Source organism: Episyrphus balteatus, chromosome 3 (genome assembly GCF_945859705.1).
Source record: "Episyrphus balteatus chromosome 3, idEpiBalt1.1, whole genome shotgun sequence".
In the NCBI taxonomy this organism is placed as follows: domain Eukaryota; kingdom Metazoa; phylum Arthropoda; class Insecta; order Diptera; family Syrphidae; genus Episyrphus; species Episyrphus balteatus.
Window position 1 is genome coordinate 1986911 of NC_079136.1, and position 13194 is coordinate 2000104.

At 26.2% G+C, this 13194-nt stretch overlaps 1 protein-coding gene across 1 annotated transcript; it reads right to left on the reverse strand.

Annotated features, from left to right (window-relative positions):
* Positions 1-341: 341 nt before the first annotated feature.
* LOC129916401 (glutathione S-transferase 1-1) lies at positions 342-1701 on the reverse strand. Its single transcript, XM_055996316.1, has 4 exons — positions 1578-1701; positions 1096-1239; positions 950-1024; positions 342-877 (listed from the first exon to the last, which is right to left on the reverse strand). The coding sequence occupies exons 2-4, from the start codon at positions 1234-1236 to the stop codon at positions 392-394; spliced, it is 702 nt and encodes a 233-aa protein (XP_055852291.1). The 5' UTR covers positions 1237-1239; positions 1578-1701; the 3' UTR covers positions 342-391.
* Between the last annotated feature and the right edge of the window lie 11493 nt (positions 1702-13194).

Genomic DNA, 13194 nt, shown 5'->3' on the forward strand with positions numbered 1-13194 from the left:
TCAAATCAAATCAAATCAAATCAAATCAAATCAAATCAAATCAAAAAACTTAATTTTTTTGATTTTTAAGAAAATATTTTATTTCATAATTTTTGAAAATAAATTTTTCTTAAACATGTGATTGTTTTTTTTTGTTAAATTTAATTTAAATTTTAAATTTTGTGCTTTAAAAATGTATTATTATTTTATAAATAGAGAAATATTTTTTCTGGAACTCAAAATCGTTTAAGTAGTTGTTTTTTTTAATTTATTTATTAAGGATATCTTCGAAAAAATTATGTCAATAAAATTAATATTTTGTCAAAAAAAGTTTTAACTCGATGTAACATAAAAAAAGTGTCTAATACAAAACAATAAATTTTTATACAAATAAAAAATACAAAATTTTTCTTTACTTTGTTGCTTTTCTCGTTGGATGGAATGGATGATTCATTGTCGATAAATCTGGTGGATTTTTCTCAAATTCAGCCAATTCCAACATTCCCACCTTTGCAACCTCCCACAATTCTGAATGTTCCTTCTTAAACATTTCATACCATTTTTTAATCAATGGATAACCAGAAATATCAAAATTAATTGCTTCCAAACACATTGTAGAAGTAATTAGAACAAAATCAGCAACAGTCAAGTTATCGCCAGCAACATACTTGGTATTCAAACGTTCTAAATAAGTTTGGAAAACTTTAAGAGCATTCTCGACTTTTTTCAAACCCATTGCTGATCGTTCATAATCGAAGAAAATTGGTGCCAATGCATAGGCTCCAATGCTGCTATAATAGAATCCCATATTGAAAAATAAACGTTGGTTGACTATTGCACGAGCAGTTGGATCTTTCGGGTATAATGGACTATCTGGGCCATATTTATCACAAATGTACTAAAAAAAAATTAAATTAGAGCCGGTTTATGAGAAGAATTTGAAAGTATTTAGAAAAGCCTAGATACACACCTGAATGATAGCATTACTCTCTTGCAAATAGAAACCATTGTCGTCCAAAACTGGAATCTCTTTTTGAGGATTCATCTAGATTCAAAATAAATGATGAATTTATTTAAGAATGGAAACTTTGGCTGAGAAGTACAAAATTAACAAACCTTTGCATAAGAATCCGTCATATGTTCACCTTTATTAAAGTTCACATTGACATATTCATATGGAACGTTTAGGGCCTTCAAAGTCATGCGGACACCTAAAGTTGGAGGTCCATCAGAAACACCGTACAGCTTCATTGGCATGATCTAAAAGTGTAGTGTAAAAAAAGATATGTATGAAGCTACTGTATTTTAATTATGTTTTTTTTTCCTTCATTCATTTGATTCAATGCATTCTAATTCTAACAAAGTGGCTATAAATTCTTGTCTTCGTAATCGTGACTGGTTTCACTTAATTTATTCACAAACATAACAATAGATCTAGCTTTTGATATCGACATTATACTTGTTTAAGGGGTAAAACAATTCACTTTACTTAAAATAAGTCTGACTTCTTTAAGGTAGATTCAACTTTATTGTACCCACATTAAAAACAAGTAATAAAATACAATTTAACTATAAACTTCCAAAAATTTGTTTCTTACGTTGTCTTTTTTTTTCTCCAAAGATCTTTTCTAAATATTATTGAAAAAGCCGCAGTTATTGGACACAATGTCGACACAAGACAAATCCTCAGAGAATACTGAAAACCCGGTCCGAATGGAACTAAATAAATAGCGATTTAATGGAGAAATCATTTTATATTCATATTCGCAATAAACTCACAAGCCAGCGTTGGCATACGAAGAAAAATTGAAAATGTTTTTCAATTTTTGTTATCTATAAGATTAAAAGTTGATTCGTTTTTTTTTTAAGTTAGTTAGTTTTTTTTTTGATTGAAGATAATAAGATCATTTACACACAAAAGTATTTATTTAGTTTTTTTTTTGTTATTTTTTCTTCTAACAATATTAAATCCATTTTTTTAATGAGAACTTATAATAAATTTAATATCATCTGAAAGCTTATTGTTTCAAAATATTATATTTATATCGACTATGTCTATACAACATCTACAAAAAGATATATTTTTTTGATATACATTTTTGAACCCAATCAGTTTTCATAAAAAAAAGCAAAAAAAAAAACAATCTTTTTTCTCTTCTGACACCATTATAACAATTTTTTTAAATGACAATCTATAATAAATTTTATATCATCTGAAAGCTTATTGTTTTACCTTTTATATGATGCTTCAATCATATTTCTTCGATGCCTACAAAAAAAGTCAAATTGAGATTACGGTACTTCCTACACTGGTGGCTGGTCATCGGCAACAGATTTGAGATTATGTAAATTGTAGATCACGTACCGTTATGTGTGATACATCAAATTTGTATGTGCTCTAGATCAAAAGATATAACGTGTTTAGCAAAAAAAAAAAATCTTTTTACCGTTATCTCAAGATTTTGAATATCAGATTGATCGAAATTTTTTACAATTATAGTTTATTCTATTACCTACTTATACAGTACAAATTTCATTCATCTATCTATAAAAACAAAAAAGTTATAATCGATTGATTTTTCCTGTCGTCTTTCAAATCAATACGGTACTAAATAATTTTTCACTTCAAAAATATGATAAAACAAGATTATTATCTATGATCTTTGCTATGGTCGTTTCAATGTTGGTCCTAGTAACTCTCTTTTAGATTTGAATAAAAAATCTTCTGATTCTATAAAACTTTTTACATAAAAGTCATTCTTGTTTTATCATTTGTTATTTAAGAAAATGTTCCACATACGCCATAAAGTGGAGTAACTAAAGCTCAAAAATTGGCAATATTAGGGAACCAGGCCGAACAGCTTAGATTTTGATGATCTTTTTTTTCAATTAAATTAAATTAAATTAAAAATACTTTAAAGTCTATAGATTAAAAATTGCCGGTGTTGCCGTTTTGGATTTTTAAATTTAATTGAAGATTTTTGTGAACAAAAACAAATTTTTTTCCAAAATTGTTCTTAAATTTCATAAATTAATTGATGCCAAAATATTGTCTAGAAAATTCAAGGAAAAAAAATATATGGGAGTGAGGGACAATCTGCCATAGTTCAAGCGATAGATACAATTTTCTTATTAATTGACTTCAAACACAAAAAAAAATATTTGAACACAACGGCAACACCTACAATATTCAAATATACATTTTTGAAAAGCTAGAAGCTTAGTCATATATGTAAAATTAAAATTAAGTTAATTGAATGAACGGCTTTTGAAAGAATGGTAATTGAACTCAGATTTTTGAAAAAAAAAAAAAATTATTGAAAAAATTTTAACATGTCGTTTTTTAAACTTGGTCCTAATATAAAATGCATTTATTTTCAAATTTTTTTGGCCGCATTTATTATGATTTCAAATTATAAAAGGAAACGTCAATATGTATTACGGTTTATGAAAAAAATTAAAAAGTATTTCATTTTCGAAGAACTATTTTTAATAAAAGTTTTGAAAAAAAATGTAACTTATTTTTTTTTTAAAGTTCAACATCTAAACATAAAATTATTTTTTATTCATTTAATAAACCTTACTGTTGAAAGTTAAATAGCAAAAATTTAAAGTTCCTATTTACCACAGTCTTTGAGAAAATTAATTATTTCAATGCAAAAATTCAGTTTTAATAAAAAAAAACCATTTAAATGGAAGTAATTTTTCATTTTTTTTTTTCAAAAGTGTGATATATTTTACCTTTTTTGCTTCGAAATTCAACTGATAATATTTATGGCCAAAAATTTTTTTTAAATAAATTCATATTTTATTAGAAAAAGTTTGGAAAAAAGTCATTTTAAATTTTTCTAATAACATTTTTTTTTTTAAATTCTGAGTTTGAGGACCGTTTTTTCAAAAAGTCTTGATTAAATTTAGTGGATTTAAATTTGAGAGATAAGAATGAGCTTCTGGCTTTTTAAAATTGTGTTTTAAAATATTGTAGGTGTTGCCGTTGTTTTCAAAATATTTTTTTTGTGTTTGAGGTCAGAATGTTAGAAAATTGCATTTATCGCTTAAACGATGGAAGATTGTCCCTTACTGCCTTTTATATATTTTCCTTAAATTACCTAGAGAATATTTTGCTATCATTTGTTTTATGAAATTTAAGCAAAAAAAATGGTTTTGTTAAAAAAAATTAATTTTAATTTAAAAAAAAAACAATACGGCAACACCGGCAATTTTTAATCTATAGACTTTAAAGTATTTTTAATTACCTACGTTTGAAAAAAAAGTCGTCAAAATCAGAGCTGTTCGGCCGGGTTCCCTAATAATTTGCTTTAGTTACTCTACTAATAGTGACCTCAAATTTTGAACTTTTGAGAATATAATTAAACAAGTTTCTATCGTTGAACACATTTTAGACCGAGAGGTGGCAGCAGATTTTTTAGGCGAGGGGTAAAAGATTTATATTAATATTACAAAGATGCCCCATTATAGCCGACTTGTATAGGCAGCGATTCTGTGAAAAATTGCAATATGTTTGCAGTGCTATGCAAAAACGCTAGCTGTACAAAAGGTCTTTCATCTTTGATAGCAAAAATATAATTTATGAAAGTTTAAGCCCACAATATGCATTTAAATTGTTTTGATTTTTCAGATACAAGAGAAGATACAAGAGCCGACAGACTTACGTGTTTGTTATAGCTATAAATGGACCTCCTTGTAATATAAATATAAATCGGTTTACTGTCACACAAGAAACATACTGCCGACTAATATGCAACCATTAAATAATTTGTTCCACTACATAAATTCTTTTTAATCATTTTTATAAAGTTTAAACTTAAAGGGTCACTGTGGCGTATGTGGAATATTTTAATTATCATTTATGAAAAATTAATTTCAATCTTTTCCAAGTGCTAGTAAGTTCTTTTCGCCAATGGAATTTACTACCGCGATACATTCGAAGGTACCTAACTCACTTCTTGAACAAAGATAAATTTGTTCAAGTGTTCGTAATGACAAAAAGTGATAGATATTTTACTTGAAAATCTATAAGTAAATGTTTCAAATTGGTAAAATTAACATAAAAAAAACAAAATTAAATGAAGGAATCTCCTCCTTCATTAAACTTATTTACGTTTATTCATTAAAAAATAATATTCGTTTGGATATAAGAAGATAAATAAACAATTTAAATATAAAATAAACGAAGTGATAGAGAAGAAGTGAATCAGTAGCTAAATTGATAGAACTTATATCAATAAGGTCCGACATCATTTATGATGAATATTATAATTTTAAAATGCTTCACTACTTCACTAACATAAATAAAATAGCCATAAAAAACCCAAACAATATTGTTTTGTTTACGAAAACTAGTTTATTGTGTTTTTTTTTGGATGGGGTAAAATATTTTTTTTTTTTTATAATCATTATTATTGAATATAACCAAGCGATATTTATATTTTATTTCATTAATATTTATACATACAAAACAGTTCAGGCAACATTAAGGAACAGCTTAAAAGCGCTGGTAGACCAGACTATGATGCTAATGACGATTTTATATTTAATGGGGAAGCCCCAACTCAAACCTAATTGGATGAGTCATTATTTGAATACATTATACAAAATTTTATTTTGATCTTTAAAAGAGATTATAAACCAACTTTCGTTAGCAATAGTCAAAAAGAAATGATTGACGTGATAGCTTCCACCAATTATGACTTCATAGTTGTCCGTAATAGTAATAATTAAAAAGTAATTAGACGTTCTCAAGTTTAAGAGTGATAACGTGAACTGACAACAAAATATCAATATTAAAAAAAAAAATAAAACCGACTTTTTTCTCATAGATGCCATAGTCAGAACCAGAGATCAGAAATAAATCTTAATAAGGCTAGGCGCACACATGCGATTTTGATCGCGCGATTATTCAGTCGCAAATTAGATGACAACAATTTCAATGACTGTAGACACAATTTTCAAATTTTCAATAGCGGGAAGCATGTGTGTTCACAGGCATTGAAATCCTTGTGATCCATTTTTGCGACTGAATAATCGCGCGACTAAAATCGCATGTGTGCGCCTAGCCTAACTCTTATTTGTCGCCATTTTCAATAAGGGTCATAAAATAACCTTTATTTTTAAAAAAAGAAAAATTTCGGTCAAGGTCTGAGAGAAACCTTTATTTTGTATTTTTGTATGTTTCGGTCAACCAGTGAGATTTATCGCTGAGAGAAAAAAATAAATCTCATCTGCAAATGTATCAATTCCTTTTCCTAAAGACATGGGAGTGGTGCCATATGAAAGCTTATATTCTCAGCTACCCGATAGTGGTATAATCGAGTTTTTGGATTTTTTTTTTCAAAATCCCGAGAAAATCGCGTTTGAAAGTTGGGGTACATTTTTTTTTCGAAAAATCCCCGAATCTTTAAACGCTCCTGGAAGCTAATCTGCTTGAGAGCAATTTTTGGGAGTGATGCCAAATGATAGCTTGTGTCATGGGCCTACGCTTTGCACATTTTTAGATTTTAAAAAAATCTTCTTCCATGTTAAACCGCCACATCATGCCTATTTTTTCAGAATCGGGCTTAACTTTTTTTTACGCCTACATGGATGGGAGTGGTACCCAAATGTAGGTTAGAGTCCCCGCTACGTTTTGGCATCAAAAATTTTTTTTAATTTTTTTTTTTCAAAATTCCGAGATATAGCCGCTTGAAGTTGGGCGGGCGAAAACGCTTCTGGAACTTGAACGCTTTGACTTAGATATTAGAACATCGGTCTCCTGAAATATTCGAAATTGCATTGGTTGTGCTTGTCGTCCCAGCGACTCAAATCACAGTGGAAAGCACATTTTCGTCTTTAGATTTGACTTTAAACGAAAAGAGATATAATCTTGGGTCTAAAGAACTTTGAGAGTCTATTTAGTTTATACATTATTTAATACATAAACTTAGAAAAACCATCCTTTTCATACTTATTTTTGCAATATAAAGACATTCTTGAAATATTCTCCATTTTATTTTGAATTGACCATTTTTGATATATTTTCAGCGAAAACGATTAAAGGTTGACCTTTTCCATATATTTTTTTGTAAAAATCTCAACCATTGAGAGATATTTAAAAAAATAAAAAATAAATCTCAACCGATAACCTTTATTTTTGATTTTTAAAAATAAATCTTAAACCTTAACCGAAACTATTTAAAGTAATGTGGTAACTCTCAGAGAGAAACCTATTGAAAATAAAGGTTGACTGTTATTTCTGGTCTCTGGTCAGAACTGGACCAAATGGGAACATACCCGAAGTACCAGCTTTCAAACAAAAAAAAGTTTTTTTTTCAGGGACTCTTCATAAATGTATGTCGTTTTATACTATTACTAGCTGACCCGGCGGACTTCGTTCCGCCATTTCTTGTATTTATTTCTATTTTCGACTTTGTAATTTGTCATAATTCCCAATACAAAAAGGAAATCAAAACTTGTTCGTTCGTCCAATTAATTTAAAAATATTCACTTTAAAAATTTAAAAAAAAAAGTGGCCTATGTTAAAAACGTTTTTTAAGTTTTTTAATTTACCATTGTGAAGCTTGTAGTTAATGTAGCGTTATGTGTGATATATCAAATGAAAGGTAATATTATCAGGATGCTCAATAAAGATAAATCAAATTTTTGTAAGCTCCAGATCAAAAGATGTAACATGTTGAAAAATAGAGTTTTATTTTACCGATATTTCAAATTTGTCATTACAAAATTAATTGAAACTTTGTACAAATATAGTCTTGCCTATTATCTATCTACACTGTAAATTTAATTCATTTATCTATTGAAGAAAAAAAGATAAAAATAAAAAACTTGGGACAAAAAAAATTGTTTTTCCCGTTATTCGGTCAAAAATCGATTTAAAAATTCAAAAGTTTGTACATGCATGCGCATGATTAAAACCTATATTTCCTATAAATTGGAGATTTTTTGCAGACTTTTAAAAATTCAAAAAAAATAAAAGACTACTCAAAAATGTCCCTAAAAATTAGGTTGTTTTTCAAAAATTTTTATTTCAAAATATAGGGCCTATGAAAAAAATCCGTTTTAGACCCCTAATTTTTTTTTTAAATATCTTTCTCATGGTGTTACTCAAATTTCTGTGCAAAATTTTGCGTACCTCTAATTAGTCTTTTGTCGAAGGTCTATGACTGCAAAAAAACCCTCACAACTTGGTTTTGAATTTTTTTTGAATTTTTTCAATACCTTTTTTAACTATTGAATAAATTTGTCTATCATTTAAAAAAAAGTCAACTCTTTACGACTTACCGTTTAGAAAATAGCCTCTTTTTTCAATGTCGTGTTACTCTTATTTACCCTATAAAATCTTGAATTTTTTTTGCCTTAAACCTTCTCCTCTTATGCCTCTTTGATTTCAAAAAAAAAAATTAAGAAAATGAGTCAGTCTGTGTGGCCGGTTAGCGAACGTACACAAAACCAAACTTTAATATATATAATAGATCTAAAGCTTTAAGGAAACATTGTTTGTTAAAATTAGCACCATTTGAATTAAATTAAACTTGAAGTTTATTTTGTGTATAATGTGCCTTTTCGAAACGCAAATTTTTCAGTGCTACTGTACTGATAGTTTCCGGTAAATTGTGAAATTTAGTTTTTTTTTATCTCTTTGACTTCACTTAACTTATCAATGAAGGAAATGATAATGACTTTTTGCTGAATAACCATCTTACTGTAATTTACGATAAGCTTTTGTGTTATCGACTTACCTTATCTTGGTTTAAAAATTGCACTTCTGAAATATAAAAATGGGCTTTCGCATTCATTTTTTATTGATACTTTTATTTTAATTTGTTCTATTTTCGATATGACTTCATCATAGTTGACAATGACTTGGCAAATGCTGTAATTAAATGCAGTAGTTAAATTAAACTATATTCTTACCAACAAAAATGTCATTGTAATAAAACAAATGAACAGCGATGGAATCTTCTTTATATGAGTTCAAAAAATAGATTAAAAACTGAAATATTCAGGTGAAGCAAAATATCATTGCACTTTTACATATGACAATGCCTGGGAGGATTTGTCAATTCCTCGCAAGAGGCAGCAATACCCCTGAAAATAATCATTTTTTTTTTTAGGTGTTGAAGGTTGGGATACGAACCCAGACCAAAATGAATTTTATCCTACGTTTTTGTATTCACAACAAATAAAACAAACATCTTATTTATTTTATTTCTTTTTTTATTTTTCCTTGTCGATATTTTTGTTACATAATCGAATTTAAAAAATAAACCATCATAACAATATATTATACCATTCATTTCTATATTTTTTTTTTCTCAACTTTTACGTATTTTCATACAAAATGTGTATAAATAATATTTATTTTTTTTTTTTTCTTAAAATCATATACAAAAAAATATACAATAATAAATAAAATAATTTAGCAAAGTATATATATATTTTTATTAAATAAATAAACATATTAAACAATTGCTTAAAAATAAATGCCCGCTATTTTGTTCTTACAAAAAAATCTCTTCAACTTCAAGTTCATTATAATTTAAACTTCTTTTGGGCAAAAAAACTGATTGACATAATAGATTATGAACACAATAATAATTAAAATAAATTAATTATGCTAAATAATATTTATATTTTTTTTTAAATTAAATTTTGCTACATAATTTATTTATTATATTATAATAAAAACCTATATATTTTTTTTTTTGTATTTATGTTTATTTCATTCCTTTTTTGTTTTTGTGTCTGTTTGTGTATGTGTAATTCTTAAATTATCATTTTTTTGTTTGTTTTTTTTTTTATATTTTTTGTTTATACTTAAATAATACTTAACAACAATTTTTATTTCCTATACAATTTTTATTTTATTATATTTACTTTTTATTTCCACTTTCTTTTTTTGTTTTGTTTTTTTAATTTACATCTTATAAGTCTATAGGTTTTGCTTTTTTTATTTATCTGTTTTACATAGATAAATTGTTTCTATTCATTTCTATTACACTTGCCTAAGAATACATATATATATGCAAGTGTGTGTGTGTTCATTTATTCATTAATATATAGGTATACCTATTCACATGCATATATATACATTTTCGTATGTTTTTTTTTTATCGTTTTTTAAATATTTTTTGAAACAGTCAGTCGCACACTTTGTTTTATATATATATTTTTTTTTTAAATAAATTAATCTAAATACATTAAATATATATATTTATAAGTATATATACTTATTTTATATTTATTTTTTAATTTTGCTTATTTCTCGTATATCGCACTTTACTTATAATTTTTTTTAATTTAATTTTTTTTCCATAATGATGCAGTATAATATTAAAAGCATACTACAACAATTTTTTGTTTTTTTTTTTTTTATTTAATACACATTGCATATTTATTAAAAATAATAATTATTTATTATTTATTAAAAATACACATAAACCTCGCACGATATTTTTTTTTCTCATCCCTTACATTCTTTCCTTTCATTTTTTATTATATATATAAATTTATTAGAATAATCATTGTATAATACAAAATAATCCATAAATATTTATACTGTTTCATTTTTGTGTGTGGTTCATTTTTGAGTGTTTTTCTAAACTTTGCTTTTTCAAAATTAACATTTCGATTAAGCAATAAAAATAAGAATTATTTTTTTATTAATTTTTAGTTTATTGGATAAATATAGAAAAAACCAGTGCAGTGTTTTTTTTTTTGTTTGTATTTTTGCGGTCTAAATGACACTTAAAAAAAACTTTGGCTAGTTTTTGTGCAAGGAAAAAATAAAATATAAAATAAAATTAAAAACAATATCATTGTTACACATAGTTATTTTTTTTTTTTTTGTTTAAATTTATTAATGTTAATTTTTATGTTTTTGAGAATTGATATACAATTTTACATAGATAAATAATTATTTTTTTTTTGTTTGTATTAAGTAATGCGGAGTATAATTAATGGAAATATGCAGATTATAGTTTGAATATAAAGTGTTTTTTTTTTTTTGTTTTGTTTTTGTCAAATCGATTTGGTGCTGAGCGAGCGTTTATTAAAATGTTTAAAATTTATAAAGAATTTATTTAATAAAGAAAATTTAAATTAAAAATTTATTGAATTTGAAGAATTACAAAGAAAAATTACGAGACGACTATTTTTTTGTTTGTTTGAATCTATCACTTTGATTTTGAAGAGTCAAAAATATAAAACAAGATTAAAAAGTTTTTTTTTTTAAAAGGCATAAATATTTGATTTTGTTTTTTATATAATTTAAAAGTTTTTTTTTGTTTGTTTATTAAACGAACACATCTGGAAGTTGTAATAATGTTTTTTTCTTTTAAATAGCTTTGCAAAAAAAAATCCTGCTAGAGCCAATTTATTAATTATAGCGGACGGAATTTCCGATTATATACGGTGAGTATTTTTTTTTTTTTTTGAACAAATCCTTAAATTTAAATTTATGAAAAATTCTTAAAGATTTTTGTTTTTGTTTTCTATTGATTTGATTTTAGATATAGTAGGGTAAAGTGCAGTGTGCTGATTAAAGATTTAAATATTGATTATACATATTTAAAAATGTAGGAAAAGTTCAAAAGTTTTACGAAGCTGGGAAGGAATCATTGATTTATTAATGTTAGTTTAGAAATAAATCGGTGTTAGAACTTTTTAGTAAACATGTCTTTAATTCATTGAGTATTTTGGTTAGTAAATGATGTTTTAAAACTCTTGATTTCTATAGATCAAAGAATTGTTCAATTTTTGTGAGTTTCATTCTTCAGAACTTGGCAAAAATTGTAAAACCAAATTGTTTCGAAAAGTGGGAATGGGGCTTTTAAGCTTGTTTTCACAAATTACTAGTTTAGAGTTTGTAATCATTTTCCGTTCAATTTGGCAGCTCCCGCTTCATAAAATTTACAATTATGATTTAGACTCGACCAAACCAATTTGAATTGCAAGTCTTGATATTTGAAGAAGCAATGAAATGAAAATCTCAGGAGCACGGAAAATAGGAGAAAAATCGGTGGATACACACAAAAGTGATGTTTAAAAGATAAAGTAATGACGAACTGTAAAAAAAAACTCTATACGAGGGGTTAAAATTGCATGGGGCTTGGTGAAAAGGTACCTTTTTACAAATTATATTTTTAAAACAACAAAGTATTTTGGAAAATTACGATTTAAGTTCGTCATACATTAGAAAGGTCTCTATATAGCTGATATCAAATTAGATCACAATTATAACATCGACTGAGATGACTATCACTAATATTTGGTGGAAAATTTTTTTCACTATCCATCGAAAAGAAGAAAAGGACCAAAACCCAGAATTGTTTTTCGAAGCTGTGTGTCACTTTAATATAAAAGGCACCAAGTTCTTAAATTTGGTTTTAAATTTGTTTCGTTTTGCAAATTTTTCTTGACTATTGACCATTTTTTAAAGTTGTTTTTTAACTTTCCAAGTCAAAATATAATAAAAAATATATGTAATTTAAAATCAAATCTATAGAACTTTGTACCTTTTATATTTCAGTGGTAGGTGGCTATGTTTTTGTTGAAATTACACTCCTTTTTACAAGCAATTGCTGAAAAATTTTAAATTATTCATTGTTAGGGATCACCCACGCCACATCTTCCTAAAAAATCTCAAGTTTTTAGGTTCTTAATCAAAATATGTTTTTTATATAAACTACTAGTGTTACCGTTCTACACAATTAACAATACCTTACGATTATCAGAAGTGCTCTATAATGTTTGAAAATTTCAGAGAAAATGGGGGATTACCACGAAATAGCTAAAATTTCTTTAGTGATTGCTTTGGATCAGGGTTTGGACTTCAGTTTCAAAATTTCGAAGCAAATTTGAAAAAAAAGTGAAGTAGATCCAAAATTTCGGAAGTAGATTTCAAAATTAAGCTTTCACAACATTTATTTACAAAAATGTATTCTAAAAAAATTACTTTTCAACAAAATTATTTTTCTTTACTTTTTTTTATTGTGATCTTTTCCAAAAAACCTTTCTCATCTAGTGGTTGTAACGGTGCTTTAGTGTAAAACGGTTAATTCAGCATAATCTTACAAATTTTGATCAGGAATTCTTCAAAATCAGTAAAAATTACTTTGATAAACTTTATTTATATCTTGAATTCGAAGAATAATTGACCTCCATTCATCTTTTGAGATTTCAGTTGAGCTTTATTTC

What these genes read in the sequence shown, in the direction of transcription:
- LOC129916401 (XM_055996316.1), bottom strand. Translation starts at nt 1,236, where the DNA reads ATGCCAATGAAGCTGTACGGTGTTTCTGATGGACCTCCAACTTTAGGT. An exon ending in TGACGGATTCTTATGCAAAG is followed by an intron (nt 1,025 to 1,095) that starts GTTTGTTAATTT and finishes TTTTGAATCTAG; the next exon opens with ATGAATCCTCAAAAAGAGAT. An exon ending in AGAGTAATGCTATCATTCAG is followed by an intron (nt 878 to 949) that starts GTGTGTATCTAG and finishes ATTTTTTTTTAG; the next exon opens with TACATTTGTGATAAATATGG.